At 36.4% G+C, this 18,123-nt stretch overlaps 1 protein-coding gene and 2 pseudogenes across 2 annotated transcripts in view; 2 read left to right on the forward strand and 1 right to left on the reverse strand.

Annotated features, from left to right (window-relative positions):
• The first annotated feature begins 4,357 nt into the window (after positions 1-4,357).
• LOC138859122 (NADH-ubiquinone oxidoreductase chain 1-like) lies at positions 4,358-6,108 on the forward strand (annotated as a pseudogene).
• A 2,093-nt stretch (positions 6,109-8,201) lies between these two features.
• Positions 8,202-18,123, forward strand: part of LOC138863175 (NADH-ubiquinone oxidoreductase chain 5-like) — a 21,004-nt gene continuing 11,082 nt past the window's right edge. The window contains 2 exon segments of the mRNA XM_070127120.1: positions 8,202-10,656; positions 10,658-11,235. Of these exon segments, the coding sequence (XP_069983221.1) occupies positions 9,890-10,656; positions 10,658-11,030 (1,140 nt within the window). The 5' untranslated portion in view covers positions 8,202-9,889 and the 3' untranslated portion in view covers positions 11,031-11,235.
• LOC138863179 (ATP synthase subunit a-like) overlaps positions 11,842-18,123 on the reverse strand; it is a 14,669-nt pseudogene continuing 8,387 nt past the window's right edge. Inside the window, exon 2 of the transcript XR_011398824.1 lies at positions 11,842-12,580. The product of XR_011398824.1 is annotated as an ATP synthase subunit a-like (transcript). The remainder of the gene's footprint in view (positions 12,581-18,123) is intronic.

Raw genomic sequence — 18,123 nt, forward strand, 5'->3', positions numbered from 1 at the left:
TGCATATCCGTTGAAAGCCCAGAAAAATTGATGACAACATCGGACGTCGTTTTTTTCAAGTTGCGACACGAACAACTCTCAATTACACTTATTTTCCGAGAAGAAACTAACGTTGGCAATTCTTTTCCTTTCTTTCTTCTATCCCATGTGAGCAGAATATTCTCTTTTTTTCAATATGTGCAGATTTTTTTTCTTACATTGAGGCGTGTCCGTGTTAGTGCATTTTGTCTTTATTTTCTATCATGTTTCTTTCAACTCCCTCGTCATGGGAGAATATCTTTATTTCACTCCCGAGTGTAGTCTTTTCGAATGTTTTTTTTTTTTTAATCTTTCTCGGTCATGTTAGGTAAGAGCACAGATTTATAGTCTATTAATTTTTCATTAAGTGAGCAAATTATTCGTATTCACGAAAATGTATGGACAAGTTCTAGGCATGTATTTTTTTCCAATTATCATCATTTCCCATTGCTATTGTCGATGCCGTATGACTGAATTTCGTACATTATTCAGTGCATTAATTTTGACTCGATTTGATATGTTGGGTAATTATTATGTTTTAAATATTTCAATAAATGTTATCTACAGACAAACATTCTTTTTCTCTGACCTCCCTTTCTACCCTAGCTCCCATTCCCTACTTCTCCTTATACCCTCTCCTTTCACATTTCCCCTCTTTATTTTTGTGTTGCGATATTCATTTAGAGTTCTTTCTTATATTCTAAATAATTAAATCAATACCAGTGAGTTATTTTTGGTTCTTGGTGAATTCTCACCTCACTCATGTTAGAATGGTTAGTTTGCCCGCGTGTGACCTGTTCTTCTCGATCGTATCTGTCCGTGTGAATTCCTAGGTTCAATATCCAGTTCAATTCGAGCTCTCTCCGGGCCTGTTCTCTAGAGTGGCCCGGCCTATGTCAGCTATTTCTAGTTGCCATGTTCAATATCCGCTTGGTCAACCTGTATATAAAATATTCAGATATTTAACCCCACTCGGACCTTGCTCTGACTCCGCCTCGACTGAAAGATACATTAAGATTATCAATATACATATATTTATATTTTCGTTCTCCCTCAGTGTTAGATGTTAATTTTATCTTATCAACTACCATGATTTCATATAATTCATGATTTTCGTCCTTTCTTATAATTCACCAATTCATGTGAAACTACCTCGATTATTCTAGCGATCATTTCTTTCTTTCTCAAGATGGTCATCATGATGCTGACCGATTTTCACGGTATTCTTTCATTAGTCAGTCTCAATTTCGAACGTTATTTCATCCTATTATTACGTTATCTGGTGACGACCCCGACACGGTTCTTGGACATAATTAGTATCTAAGTGAAATGTCCTTACGCGTGGCCAAACACACACGTATCACACAGATGAGTTCCGTTTGCCCAGTGCTTTTCTACAAATCTATGTAAACTGAGCACATGTGTGTGTGTGTCCATGTGTGTGTGTGTGTATGTGTGTGTGTGTGTGTAAGTGTGTGTGTGTGGTATTTCCCGATTGGATGGAATGTCTAATTTACGTAATATTTTTGTTGCGTACGTTACTCGTCCCGGCGGTACACCAGAAACATGGTGGGGAACTTCACACCACCTTTTCTCCGGGAATTTTTAAGTCTACATGTGACACTACCATGAGGACTGTTTTTGTCGGTCGCTCAGATATCCCAAGAGAAGTTGACCTAATTTACTTGCACTATGCATTACTCTGCAAGTTATGTCTGTTCCGTAACAGACGTATCACAATTCACTTGTTTGGTGTACCGAAAGATTACCATTTTTTGTGATTTTACATAGATGGAATTATAGTTACATAATTGCAACATGAATGATTATGAATGTGCTTTTGTGCAGCCAGATCGGGATTTATGTTCCTTGCATGCTACCATTTTCCCCCGATCCTCGATCATAACCATCGCTCTCCCCCTTCCCTCAGCACCGCCCACCCCCCTAGCGCCCCTCTCCTGCTCCCCTTCGTTTATTTATTTCAACTTGCAGGCCATTCTAATTTTTATTTACTCCTTCTCTCAGTTTGTCGATTCATTAATATTATATTATTTCTTATTCGTGCTCTGTACTCTGACACATTTCATAAATTCCACTCATTTACTCGCTCACTCAACTCGTCTATTTATCACTCACCTACACACTCGCGTAGCCACTTCCGCACATCATTTCTCCCTGAATCAATTACGGTATTTGCACAAGAATAACATGCACAATTTCGGTGGCTTATCGACTTACGCCATTCGTGTATTCTAGCCTTGCATTTTGTTTATTATACCGGATGTTTTCGGGAGCAAGCAAGCAAGCATATTCGTTCCCGAGCGAATACGATGATTGCATCGCCTCCTTTTCACTGTCGCTTTGCCTCGATTTGCTGTTGGTGTACGTGATAGACAATTTTAATAAAAGGAGATATATGCTGTATGCACTATTTGCACAGCACACTGTTGACCTTTCCATTGTTGCATTCCCTCCTTCCCAAGGGAGTTTGTGTTCAAAACTGCCATTGCGTATTGCGACCACTTTTCCTTCCTTATAAGTACGCACAATGCTTATCCCTTGTAAAGTTTCATCTTTTTCTAATTTCAGTTCAAGTGTGTGCTTGCGGACTGTCTCTAAGCATGTTCCTCTGTCCCATGACAGTTGAATTACAGAAAAAATGCCAAAATGAAAATCTAAAAAATATCAACCCAAGATTTCACAACCGTAGGAGTAGCGCCCCCTTTGCTCGCGACCTCTGACCTTCTTGACCTATAAAAACGTTCTATCGCAAATCACGGTCCCGCTCGGACGCTGCTTCCACTTGGGGGCCACCACTCCAGGCCCCTGCCGGCCCTATCTCTGGCCAGCGCGACACTTACTGTACATCTTCAACCTTCGACCGCGCGACCATCTCCAATAAAGACTGCGACCAGACGTGCGTTACCTTGGACCAACAACGTGGGGATTCGCAACACAAACCAATGACAGTGTGTGTATGTGTGTGTGGGTGTATGAGTACTGAATTAAGTAGCTGGTCATTCTTATTATAAGAAGAATGCATCAAATAAATTTATCTAAGATGTTATATTTATCAGATCTCTATAAAAGCCCTCGGTCCATTATGCCGTGGAAAAACTTTAAGCTACTTATACCGTCGTTAATTAACAAGAGAAGTTTTACTGAGAAGCTCGAAGCTAAGAAATGAGAAAAAAGTTTAATAGTTCATATTGCAAAAAGGTGTTTCAATCTTTCGCTTGCTCGTCATTATTAGTGCAGTTATATAATACACAAAATTTCCCTCGACTATTAATGAGAGTAATATGAATTACATATACAGATATGGGTGTGTGTATGTTTGTTTGCATGTGTTCCTTCATGAGTGAGGGAGCTACATGTGTTTCTTTTCATGAGTCGTAGAGGTTTATGTGCATAGTCAAAACCATAGTACGTGCTTACGGACAGTCTGCGAGCTCAAAATTCCGCAAGAAAAACCTGCGTTGCCCGTGAGTTCCTTGGCGTTTTTTGCCGTAGCGTGGAAGTACGGCCGGTTGTGACCGAGGATTCAGCGATGGTACCAAACAGTTAATTTCTTTCGCTTGCTCGTCATTATTAGTGCAGTTATATAATACACAGAATTTCCCTCGACTATTAATGAGAGTAATATGAATTACATATACAGATATGGGTGTGTGTGTATATGTTTGCATGTGCAGAGATTGATAAATAGATGAATAGATAGATAGAGGGAGAGACAGACAGACATATATATATATATATATATATATATATATATATATATATATATATATATATATATATATATATATATATATATATATATATATATAGTGTGTGTGTGTGTGTGTGTGTGTGTGCGTGTGCGTGTGCGTGTGTGTGTGTGTGTGTGTGTGTGTGTGTGTGTGTGTGTGTGTGTGTGTGTGTGTGTGTGTGTGTGTGTGTGTGTGTGTGTGTGTGTGTGTGTGTGTGTGCGTGTGAGGGAGAGACATGTGTTCCTTCATGAGTGAGGGAGCTACATGTGTTTCTTTTCATGTGTGAGGGAGAGGTATGTGCTTCCTTTTATGAGTGAGGGAGAGGCTATACCCCAGCTGTGTTCGGACGTCCGGTTAATTTTGTACGCTGCGTTGCGCCCGTCTTATTTCACACTCGATTTGCGTCCACCTTGCGGCGACGTGCGGTTTTATTTCCACGAAAAATAAATGAATAAATAAATAAAAGACAAAAATAAATAAATAAAAAGAAAAACGCACGTCTGACCTGCGTATTCCTCGCTTGCTCCTTGCGTCAGGAGCAAGGGCGACGTGCGTCCTTGCCTCTTCTCTGGAAGTCGTAGAGGTTTATGTGCATAGTCAAAACCATAGTACGTGCTTACGGACAGTCTGCGAGCTCAAAATTCCGCAAGAAAAACCTGCGTTGCCCGTGAGTTCCTTAGCGTTTTTTGCCGTAGCGTGGAAGTACGGCCGGTTGTGACCGAGGATTCAGCGATGGTACCAAACAGTTAATTTCTTTAGTAATGAGAACCTTTAAATTAACTATTCAACATCATTATCAAATGTCCTGCGTCCGTTCTGGAAAATACGTAATGAGTTGTACAACGAGGGTGACCCGGCGCTGTGTGGGCCTTGAAGGTTTTCCTTGCTGCTTTCCGTCGTCGCATCCTTGCTGCTGGACAGCTACTGTGGCGTGGAGGCTGCAAAGCGTCGTGCACAACAGATTGTCATTTTGCCAAGCATTAATGCAGATATTGCAAACACCGTTCGTGCCTGTAAGCCATGCCAGCGCCAACAGCCTAGTCAGCAACAGGAGCCGTTGATGTTAGAAGAGAATGCCACAAGACCATTCTATGTTACTCTTTACAGCACTTTCAGTACCAGTATATAAATATTTTATACAAAAAAAGGGGAAAAAAGAGGAAGATTGAATTCTAAGTGTAAGTTAGTTTTATTTTAAAATGATATTATTTTTAATATAAATATTACAAAAAATATTACATAAATAAAAGTAAATATAGATTATAAAATTAACTTTAATAACATGTTATGGAAAGTTTTATCCTAGCTTGTTCTTTCACTTTTAGGTCAGTTATAAAGGAGGGTCTGTTCGACCTTTAAATCCTTACATGATTTGAGTTCAGACCGGCGTGAGCCAGGTCGGTTTCTATCTCTTAATTAGTACGAAAGGATTAGGTAATTGGAATAATTCTTGCTTTGTATGTATAAGTGTAATCGGTCTGTTGCTTTGGCAGAATTATGCATTGGACTTAGGATCCAATAATGTGGGTGTTAATCCCACAGGTAATACTGTGATAACATTAATTATAGTTATTAATTACTTACTGTTGATTATTTGTGTTTTAGTAGGAGTTGTGTTTGTTACATTACTAGAGCGTAAAATTTTGGGTTATATTCAAATCCGTAAAGGTCCTAACAAGGTGGGATTTATAGGGTTGCTACAACCATTTGCTGATGCTGTTAAGTTGTTCACTAAAGAACAGACTCTACCGGTTATATCAAATTTTCTCCCTTATTACTTATCTCCTGTTTTTAGCCTTTTTGTGTCTTTAATTGTATGGCTAGTTATGCCGTATGAACTGGGGCTAATAAATTTTAGTATGAGAACTTTGTTTTTTCTATGTTGTACAAGTCTAGGAGTATACACAACTATAAGAGCAGGGTGAGCTTCAAATTCTAAATATTCTTATGAGGTAAGATTAGCTTTGATTTTACTGTCATTCATTTTTTTAGTAGGGGGGTTTGATTTAAGATTATTTAGTTTATATCAGCGAGACGTGTGACTATTATGGTTTACTTTTCCGTTGGCCTTAATTTGATTTGCTTCTTGTTTAGCAGAGACCAATCGGACTCCTTTTGATTTTGCAGAAGGAGAGTCTGAGCTAGTGTCAGGGTTTAATACGGAATACAGAAGAGGGGGATTTGCCTTGATTTTTATAGCAGAGTATGCAAGAATCCTATTTATAAGAATGTTATTTTCTTTAATTTTTCTAGGGGGGAATCTGCTGAGACCTCTTTATTATGTAAAGCTTGTAATAGTAGCGTTTGCTTTTGTATGAGTCCGGGGGACGTTGCCTCGTTTTCGTTACGTTACCGGTAGCATTAAATTATTTGATTTTTTTATAGGGGTAAAGTCTATCTGTTTCGTTTTTATATTATAAATGTACTCTTTTAAGAAATAAAGTTATTAGAGGATTCGAACCTCTATAGCGAGCTTTCAAAACACGTGCTTTCCTATCAGCCAAACAACTTAATCTAGCATTTTATCTCATCAAATAAGAGTTAGAGGGTTAATGACATAGTAAGAGAAGTAAAGAACAGTAAGAATTTGTCCAGTAAGGACATAAGGATCTTCTACTGGTCGTGCTCCAATTCAAGTAAGAAGGAAAACAATTCTAACTAAAGATCAGAATATAACTTGATTCAATGGGTAAAATGTTAGGCTTCGGAACTTGGCAGCATGAGTAAATGGTAGAACAAGTAAGATAAGAATTGATATAACAAGAGCGATGACTCCTCCTAACTTGTTAGGAATAGAACGGAGAATAGCGTAGGCAAATAAGAAATATCATTCTGGTTGAATGTGTGCCGGAGTAACTAATGGATTGGCAGGGATAAAATTATCAGGATCTCCTAAAAGATAAGGGTTAAGCAAGGTTAATAAAATTAAAGCGGCTAATATAACGATAAATCCAGTAATATCTTTAAATGTAAAGTAAGGGTGGAAAGGTACTTTATCTACATTTCTTACAATCCCAAGAGGGTTATTAGAACCTGTTTGGTGAATAAAAAGAATATGAATGATAGTAGCGGCAGCTACAATAAATGGGAATAGGAAATGAAAAGTGAAGAAGCGGGTTAGTGTAGCGTTGTCTACGGCGAACCCTCCTCAAATTCATTGAACTAGATCAGTTCCGATGTAAGGGATAGCAGAGAATAAGTTTGTAATAACAGTTGCTCCTCAAAAAGATATTTGTCCTGTGTTCCTCAAGGTAAAACATAACCTAAGAAAGCTGTTGCTATAACTAACAAAAGAATAACAACTCCCACAGATCAGGCATGTAAATATAGGAAGGATCCATAGTAAATACCACGCCCTGTATGTATATATAAACAAATGAAAAAGAAAGAAGCTCCATTAGCGTGAAGAGTACGTAAGAGCCACCCGTAATTAACGTCACGGCAAATATGAGCAACACTTGAGAAAGCTAAATCTACATGAGCTGTATAGTGCATAGCTAGAAAAAGACCTGTAACAATCTGAATTACTAAACATAAACCTAGAAGAGATCCAAAATTTCAGAGAGTTGAAATATTGGCAGGAGCTGGCAAATCTACGATGGCCCCATTTAGGATTTTAAACAATGGATGGGATTTACGAATTGGTATTGTCATTTGTTATGATGATAAACGTAAAGGACCGAAAAAAGTGTTTGTAATTTTTACAACTACAATTAAAGTTAATAATAAATAAAGAACAATAAATAAAGTAAGGTTTATAGTAGTATAATTATAAATAGAACTTAATAAAAATTGAGTAGATGATAAGTGGTTATTTGTTAATGAAGATTGCTGGATTGATATAGGAGTGTTTAGAAGAAGAGGGTCTACAAAGATTATTATAAATCCTATAAAAGTAATAAAAAAAGAGGTTAAAAAGAGAGACCCCGAGAAACTAAAGGACTCATTAGATGCTAAAGAAGCAACATAGATAAAAAGAACTAGTATAGCTCCCCAAAAAATGAGGAATAAAATATAAGAGAACCAAAATGAATCTATAGATAGTCCGGCAGTAACACAAATTATAATGGTCTGAAATAGTAGTATAATCCCCATTGCTAGAGGGTGCAAGAGGCAAGTGAAAATAATAGAAGAAATAATAATTATAGGAGAAAGGATAATAATAAGCGAAATACAGAGAATAGTTTAATTAAAAATACTAGTTTTGGGGATTAGTGATAAGAGGTAACTCTTTTCTCTGATGCTTTAAGAAGGCTTAATACTTCAATTCCGGTTTACAAGACCGATGTTTTATTTAAACTATTAAAACTAATGTTAATTCTTAATTTTTATTATATTGTGCCTGTAGTGAGAGTCATTTGCGGTTTATGAGTATTTGTTTCTAAACGTAAACATTTATTGAATACTTTATTATTCCTTTTTCTGTTAGTGTTGTTTTTTTAACTTTAGCTGCTTGTGAAGGAGCTTTGGGATTAGCGTTATTGGTGTCGGTAGTACGTACACACGGTAATGATTGTTTTAGAAGATTTAGAGTATTACAATGTTAAAATTTATGCTGGCTTGTATTATATTGATACCCTTAGTTAATTCGTGATGAGCGGTTCAGAGTTCTTTATTTATCTTGACCTTTATTTTGATATTATATTGTCACCATGATTTTAGTAATTATATAGCGGGATGGTGTTTTAATATTGACTCATTAGGTTATATCTTAATTTTGTTAAGATTTTGGATCACTGCCCTTGTAGTTTGTTCAAGACAAAAAGTGCTAAAAGAAAATAATTATCCCTCTTTATTTCTGTTAGTTAACATCTTTCTGTTATTTTTTTTAATTATAACATTTTCGGTTAATGATTATCTACTGTTCTATATTAGATTTGAAAGCTCTTTAATTCCTACATTAATCCTGATTCTGGGGTGGGGTTACCAACCTGAGCGTCTACAGGCTGGGGTTTATATACTATTTTATACTTTATTTGCCTCATTACCCTTGTTGGTATCGCTGATTAGATTATATAATATAAGAGGAAGATTAACTTTAGGGTTAGTCGAAAATGTAAGAGGAGCTGGATTTATTTCCTGTATCTGATATGTAGTAACAGTATTTGCTTTTATTGTAAAGTTACCTATATTTTTAGTACATCTGTGATTACCAAAAGCGCATGTTGCAGGATCAATGATTCTGGCTGGGGTTTTACTTAAATTAGGAGGTTATGGTCTGATCCGGGTATTGCCTTTATTCGGAGAAGCTAATAAGAATTTATCTTGATTGTGGGTAAGAATTAGATTAGTAGGAGGAGTAGTTGTAAGTTTGATATGTTTACGACAAGTGGATATGAAAGCTTTAATTGCTTACTCTTCTGTAGCTCATATAGGGTTAGTATTATCTGGATTAGTAGTATTTGGATGATGAGGAGTAAATGGAGCAGTTGTGGTGATAATTGGACATGGGCTGTGTTCTTCAGGATTATTCTGCTTGGCTAATATGGTTTATGAACGAATTGGAAGTCGAAGCTTATTGATTAGAAAAGGCTTAATGAATTTTATACCAAGAATAGCATTATGATGGTTTTTGTTAAGAGCAGGTAATATAGCCGCACCTCCAACTTTAAACCTTTTAGGTGAAATTAGCCTGATTATTAGTGTTGTATCTTGAAGAAAGGTAAGTATGTTGTCCATTTCATTGTTATCTTTTTTCAGAGCTGCTTATACTTTATATATATTTTCCCTGAGACAACATGGTAAATACTATAGAGCTTTATTTTCGTGTTGTTCTGGCAAGGTTCGAGAATACCTAATCTTGATATTACATTGACTCCCTTTAAATGTTTTGATCTTGAAGGGAAGAACTGTTATATTTATCTTATAAGTTTAAATAGTTTAAATAAAACGTCGGTTTGTGGTACCGTAGATATGAATATTATTCATTTTAGACCGTGTTATGAATAGTTTCTATATATTTATCAAGAATATTATTTCTACTTAGAGGTTCTTTGAGTTGTTTAGTTCTTTCTTTATTGTGTCTAAAAAGAGGCCAAGCTTGATTTATTGAATGAGAACTGTTAAGATTAAACTCTAGTTCTATTGTAATGACTTTCATCTTAGACTGAATATCTTTCATGTTTTTAGGATTTGTAATATTTATTTCTTCTATGGTATTATATTATAGAGGAGAGTATATACATGGCGATAGAAATATAAATCGATTTATATATTTGGTATTGGCTTTTGTCATATCTATGGGCTTTTTAATCATTAGTCCAAATTTGATTAGAATTCTGTTAGGGTGAGATGGTCTGGGGCTAGTATCTTATGCATTAGTTATTTATTACCAGAATGAGAAATCGGCCAATGCTGGAATATTAACAGCTCTTTCAAATCGGGTAGGAGATGTGGCTATCTTGCTAGCTATTTCTTTATTTTTCAGTTGTGGAGGATGGAACTTCTTATTTTACGTTGAAAATATACCTATTATTGGATCTGGCGGACTGCTTTGCGGGTTAGTAGTGTTGGCGGCTATAACTAAAAGAGCCCAGATTCCTTTTTCCGCTTGATTACCTGCAGCTATAGCTGCACCCACTCCGGTTTCTGCATTGGTTCATTCATCTACTCTAGTAACTGCTGGAGTTTACTTATTAATTCGGTTTAGTCCGGCTTTAGAAGGGCGGTTAAGTCAAACGGTGTTATTACTCTTATCTAGATTAACTATATTTATAGCCGGTTTAGGGGCAAACTTTGAATATGATTTAAAAAAAATCATTGCTTTATCTACTTTAAGTCAATTAGGAGTGATAATAAGAATTCTTTCGTTAGGTTATGCTGACCTCGCCTTTTTCCATTTATTGGCTCATGCATTGTTTAAAGCTCTTTTATTTATGTGTGCCGGGGATTCATAGTGTAAAAGATTATCAAGATATTCGGATAATAGGGGGACTAGTATATCATATACCGTTGACGGGAATATGCATAAATTTAGCTAATTTAGCCCTATGTGGAACTCCTTTTTTGGCTGGTTTTTATTCTAAAGATATAATTTTGGAAGTTGCCTTTATATCTCCGATTAATTTAGTTTCTTTTTTATTATATGCTTTAGCGACTGGTTTAACGGTGTGTTATACGATACGTCTAGTTTATTATAGTTTATCTGGGGATTTTAATTTGGGTAACCTGTATTCTATTAGAGATGAAGGTAAGATTATAACTAATCCTATAATGGGACTAAGAGTTGGAGCCGTATTTGGAGGAGCTACATTAGCTTGATTGATTTTTCCATGTCCTTATATAATTTGTATAAGTCCTGTTTTTAAAATATTGGCTTTAATTGTAAGAGTGATTGGAGGAGTTCTGGGTTATCTGTTAAATTTAAATGCTGTTAATTATAATTTGAACTCTTTAAAACATTATAATAGAGTTGTATTTTCTGGTTCTATATGATTTATGCCTTTCTTATCTACATACGGAGCAAGTAAGAATTTTTTAGGGAGAGGAGAGACTTATCAGAGAGTTGAAGCTGCAAAGGAAATTAGTTTAATTTGTAGGTATGTTCTACTTATAATGCATTGTTTTTAAAAGGATTGTTTACCTTTAGCTTTACAATGAAAATGTAATGTGTTTATTACACTATAATAACAGGGACATAAACGGAGTTTAACCGCTTAAGGGAGAAGTTAGCAGCTTCTTCTTGATCCACCTGTCCCCTTGGTTAGGAGGATCGGACTCCACTTCTATCATTAACAGTGATAAGCCTCTATTTTGGCTTTAACCAAGCAAGTAAAGGTGAGTTAACACCAAAAATCAGGCCGAAACTGAGTGTAATAGTTCGCTTTTTACTTAATGAATTTGTATGAAGACCTTGATAAGTTCCTTCTCGTGTAATATCCCGTCACCATTGGATTCTAGTGAGAGTAGTAGCAGTAACTCCTAAAATTAATAGGTCAGGATTGAATTGGTGAAATCATTTAACTAATCCTGTAGTTAATATCATAGCTCTAATTGAGCCCGTAAGAGGTCATGGTCTTATGTCTACTAAGTGGAAGGCGTGATGTCCGTGAGATGATGTCATTAGTTTAAATATTATGTCACTTCACTAGCATAAAGGGTTCTTAATACTGCAAATACATATGACTGAATAACTGCTACAGCAGCTTCAAGAATTAATAATAGGATCTGTCCAATAATAAGTATAGAAATCAATGTAGCTGATAAGGAAGGACCAGTTCTTCCTAAAAGAGTAAGTAATAGGTGTCCTGCAATTATATTAGCTGCTAATCGCACTGCTAAGGTACCAGGTCGGATTACATTTCTAATGGTTTCAATTAACACTATAAAAGGTATAAGAGCTCCGGGAGTTCCTTGCGGAACAAGATGTTATAGCAAGATGTCTTGTGCTTGTAAAAACGTATGGAAGGAGACCTAAAAAGTTATTAAAAACAATAAGGCTAAAAAGACTAACAAATATGAGTGTAGTTCCAAAATGAGATGAGCCTAATAAAGTTTTAAATTCTTTGTGAAGAGTTCTTGTAATCAAAGTTCATAATAGGGATCATCGCGATGGTATTGCCCAATAAAGTATAGGTAAGAATATCATTCCAAGGAAGGTAGATATTCAGTTAAGAGGGAGTACAAGAACTCTTGATGTAGGATCAAAGACTGAGAATAGATTTGTTATCATTTTCAATTTATTTCTACTTTTTGTAGTGGAGAAGGCGATTTTTCAATTTTTGTAGGCACTTTAATGAAATAATTTAAGATAATAAATACAATAAATGTGGCTGAAAATATAAGAAATAGGTTTAGTCATAATAAGGGAGCTATTTGAGGGATCAAAAGATATCAATGATATTGATTACTTAAGCATGACAGGCTTATGTTATGTTTAATTAACTAATCTTTTAATCATCGGAAGTAGTCGTTAACTACTATTATAGGTTTAAAAGACCTACACTTACTTTCAGTCATCCGATGAGGCTTCTCTGGAAGAAGAAATTCAGTTTAAGAAGGAATTTACTGATACTCTCTCGATCACAATAGGCATGAATCTATGGTTCGCACCACAGATTTCTGAACATTGACCATAAAATAATCCTGGCCGGTTTATCAAGAAACTTACCTGATTAAGTCGTCCTGGAATGGCATCTGCCTTAACACCAAGTGCTGGCACTGTTCATGAATGAATTACATCAGCAGCACTAATCAAAACTCGGATCTGAGTGTTTATTGGTAGCACAGTTCGATTATCTACATCTAGAAGTCGGAATCCATTCTCAGGTAATTCATTGGAAGGAACTATATAAAAATCAAACTCAACTTGGAGGAAGTCTGAATATTCATATCTTCAGTATCATTGATGCCCGATGGTTTTTAATGTTACGCTAGGGTTATTTACTTCATCTAATAAATATAATAGTCGTAATGAAGGAAGGGCAATGGAGATAAGAATCAAAGCAGGTAAAACAGTTCATACAATTTCAATAGTTTGTCCTTCTAGTAAGAAACGATTTGTGAAGGTGTTAAAGAAAAGGGTTGACATTATATAACCTACTAGTGTTGTAATTAAAATGAGTACAACTATAGCGTGGTCATGAAAAAAAATTAATTGTTCTATAAGTGGGGATGCTCTATCTTGTAAACCTAAGTGACCTCATGTTGGCATAAGTTTTCTAAAAGAAGAAATAATCTTCCTGGTAGGAGCTTAAATCCTATGCATCTGTCTGCCATTTTAGAAATTAGTAATTAATGGAATTTCTATATAACTATGATCTGCTGGTGGAAGGTTATGCTGTCATTCGATCGAAGTTGGTAAGAACAGTGAAAAAACTACAGGCCGAGCAGCAGTTAATGCCTCTCAGACGATTATAACAAAGCCTAATACGGCAATTAGGGATACAACCATAAATTTTTTGCTCTGCATTAAATTGTGATAATAAAAACATAGCTTTATAGAAAGAAAGCAGGAAAAAAAGTAAAAATTAGTTATAACAAGAACAATGCGTCGTTACTCATAGTTATGTCTAGTTACCGACACGGAGGTGGTGTTGTTTCTGTAACGCCTCGATTTGCTCCGCAACACTTCCCATTCTCTCTTAGCATGATCTATTAGCTGTTGGGAAGGCCTTTTATTAGCCGTTCCCTAAACAATATCAACCCAAATATCTTTACCGGGTTTGGATTTTTAAGATATTCATTGGCATAAAAAAATATAAAATGTACGATTTCTTTTTGCTGTAAACTACTCTAGTTCGGGGTGAGCAAACAAGCTTTTGAAACAGGGAAATTATGATTTATAAATAGTGTATCAAAATGTTGATTTTGATGTAAAGGTTTCATGTGATAATTTCATCTACACCTACGCATACACTGAATTACATGACGCTGACAAATAGAAGGAAACTATAAATTGCACATATGGCAAACAAAAGTAGAAAGCGAGAAATTACCATTTTATTTAAAAGAAATTTTTTTTAAGAACTCGGATATATACAACTTAAGTATTGGGAGTCGGTTCTTAGATTTAGGCTATTCACCCTCCTTGGAATCACTAGCTAGTAGTTGCTTGAGATCAAACAAGAAAACGTATTTTCTTGTTCAGCTGTTCGAATGTGGGTGCGAAACGCAAAGACTTATGATTATACACATTCTTTCGTAATTCATCAGCAAGCATCGACTCATTGCAAACAATAACCATTGTGAGAAATGGAATAAACGATTATTATTCTCTCTCTCTCCTGCTTACATAGTCGACATCCCCTGTAGAGCAAGTGATTTATGGTGCGAAATAGAAATAGTAATTAGAAAAGCTATTCCTAGGCTTCCCAAAGAACCTTACAAGATGCGAGAAATTAATCAGCTCTACGGTTTTAAATACAAGAAAAGAAGAGAAAAAAGTAAGGACTCTTCCCTCGTGTTCTCAATGGAAGAGGATGCCAGATTGCCGATGCTTTTGTTCTGACGTGTAATTATGTATATATATGTATATATATGTATATATACATATATGTATATCATTATTCATATATATATAAACATATATATATATGTATATATATATATATATATATATATATATATATATGAATATGTATATATGTATATATATGCCTACACACACATACACACACAAACACACTCAGACACACAAACACACACACACACACTTCGGATTATTTATTATTATTTATTACCCATTACAGCGTCAGCACTTTAATTAGATTTTGGAGATTATTATATTACAACACCGAAATCCTGGCGATCGCGTCGGATACGTATTATTTGCAGTCATGTCGGTAACCCTGTCGTTTAACAGCGAAAGAAAATTGGAGTAAAGTGATACATCTTCTATCTAGCGGCAACTCCCTCATCGTGACTTCCCATTTTGCATCCTTCGCTGTCTCGCTCTTTTTAACGTTATTTTACTTGACATCCTTATTTATGAACACCCCTATCTTGCTTTTCCCTTGATTTTATTTATCCATTTATTTATTTATTGTTTTTTTTTTAAATACCTTTGTTACATTTATATTTCAAAATACAGTACTTTTCCGTCATGAGATCAAGAACTCATTTATAACTGCTGCCTTTATCAACCCAGTTAGTAAAGTGCCTGGTTGAAGATTACATTTTCCTTGAGGCGACAACATTTCAAAGAAAACGAATTTAATTCATGGAAGACTTTTCTATAATGTTAAAATAATGGTCAGGTTTTTCTTGGATATGCTAAATATCCAAGAAAAACCTGGCATCCATGGTATCCATGGTAAATTATGTGATTGGATTGCTTTATATTTAACAAACCGGAGGCATTTTATTAATTAATTAATTTTTTTGAGAAGCACATATCTTATCAAAATCATACTGGCCACGGTGTTCCCAAGGGTTCGGTTCTGGGCCCTGTTCTTTTTCAAATATATGTCAATGATATAGTAATCTCCTCTATATATGCAGACGATACATACTCATTTTCTTCAAGCAGGTCTATACAAAAATTAATAAATGTAGCAAATAATGAATTAATCAGTATCAGAAAGTGGATTTGGCTAAATGAGCAAGGTAGACTAGACCCATTATATGCTATTTCACAGGAATAAAAGAACCAAATTTCCTCCCAGGCATCACCCTGGGAACATTATTTTAAAACGTGACTTAACGAAGTTTCCAACTAAACTGAAAATGCCATATTAATCACATCCCCCACAATCCTAACTCTACAGCCTCACATATGCCTACACATGCATCACTGCCCACTCCTGCACCGCCCTGCCCTACAGATTCCGGTCCAGCTCCCACACAGGTGTCTGCACTTCAAAAAGCTGTTGACTCCCTTTACTCGCTGCGTGACTCCCTTGCAGCACTCCTCAACTCCACTAAGGCCCGTTTTGACGCCATTGAGACGCGCTTTGATAATCTAGCAGCCTCACTTACTGATCTTTCTACTAAACTGGCAACTAACAACACAACATTCAAGTTCCTCATAGAAGCCCAACAGGTCATCACTTCTGTTACATCTCTTACCGAGAAACATTCACCACTCCCACAGTGGGACCTATTTTTCGTGGCTCGCTCCGAAGCAATAACTTACCCATGCCTCCCATCACCTGGCTCATGCAAGAATTAGAGTAATGTTCTCTAGTAACAGATTTTCATGTTCTCTCTTGGAATGCGTATGGTGTAACGTCTCCAGCCAACATTACCTCACTTTATACAAGAGGCTTTTGTTGGACATGCTCTTGGAACTGCAGCACCCACTCACATGTTAGAAATGGGCTCATTCCTCTGTTCACCACCGACTACTCCGTACATCTGATGATGACTATACAACTTTTCAACTCCTCGAGGTTAAGTTGGCAGAAGGAGCGATTCGTCTCTGCAGTGTCTATTCTGCCCCAGAAAGATTGTTATGGTCCATAGAAGGCAGAGCACCAATATTCACAGTATATATGGGTGATTTTTAACGCTCGGAACCCTGCTTTAGGTGGATGTTCCAATACTATTATTAAGTTCATGCAGCACAAGCACCTTACTCGCTGGGATGCAGGAGGTGCCACGTATTCTCGAGGAGGCACCCCCCTTGACCACACACCTATGAACTTGTGGCATCTCAGCCTTCAGTACCAGATCCCTACAGTGCAGTCATCTCCCTATCAACGTACCTGTATCATTATCCTTCCAAAGTACTATCCTAACTGTATTTCCTACATGTCTAGTCTCTTCTTCAATCTTGATGTCAATTCTCCCGGGCTGGACGCAAATAAGTGATGAGTGTGTGCTTTCTGTGACGTTTGTATTTGCATCCATCCGAGGATCTATATATGAGCATATTATACAGTTTTCACTACCTTATTATCTCGCCAGTTATTAAAATACTGCTGCTTCTTATTTAAGATATTTTACTACTTTCAGACTCTGAGTCGCATATGAACTCAAATCTACACACACAATATATATATATAGTGTGTGTGTGTGTGTGTATTTATATATCCATATATATCTATCTATCCATCCATATCTATATCTATATCTATATCTATCTATCTATCTATCTGCCTATCTCTCTCTCTCTCTCTCTCTCTCTCTCTCTATTTCCCACGTATGTCCACATCTAGACCTCGTGGTGTGGCAGGGGCGCCATGTGCGTGCCCCACGCTCACTGCCCCTCGCTTCACCCACGCCTGTTTGCGCCCCTAGCGCCCCCTCTGGCCGGATAAAAGGGAGGCCAATCTTGACCCTGCCTCACACCCTCAACCAAGGTCTATATAAGTACAGGTCTCGTCACTTCGGAGTTCTGCGCAGCTTTGACGTCACCTGGAAGGAGCTGAGAGCAAGGGGGGCGGGGGGAATTAGAGCATGGTAGGCAGGGACATAGATAATAGAAAATGGTAGTAAATGAGCAGATACTTGAGTAGTTTCCGATGGCGGCACGTTGAACGATTTGCATATTGGACATGTTTTGCAGGCGATGATTATCAGCGATTGTTTGTAGGCCTATATCATATATTCTACGTGAATTTAGTTTTGTCATTCATATGTTGCAGCTTAGACATGGCATAATAAAGACGTAAAATAAATAAAAAAAGACATGGCATATGAAAACCAAATGTTTTTGATGACTTTATTATAAAACGAATCATACAACAATAACAATAATAATGATAATAATAATAATAATAATAACAATAATGGCAATACATAAACACACACATAAATGTACATATATAAGCTGCAACCAACCACTGGGCATTGTGACTGGGTTCAGAGGATCGTGGATCGTGGGTTCAGAGGATCGTAGATCGTGGATTCAGAGGATCGTGGATCATGGATTCAGAGGATCGTGGATCGTGGATTCAGAGGATCGTGGATC

Source organism: Penaeus vannamei, chromosome 11 (assembly GCF_042767895.1).
Source record: "Penaeus vannamei isolate JL-2024 chromosome 11, ASM4276789v1, whole genome shotgun sequence".
Classification (NCBI taxonomy): domain Eukaryota; kingdom Metazoa; phylum Arthropoda; class Malacostraca; order Decapoda; family Penaeidae; genus Penaeus; species Penaeus vannamei.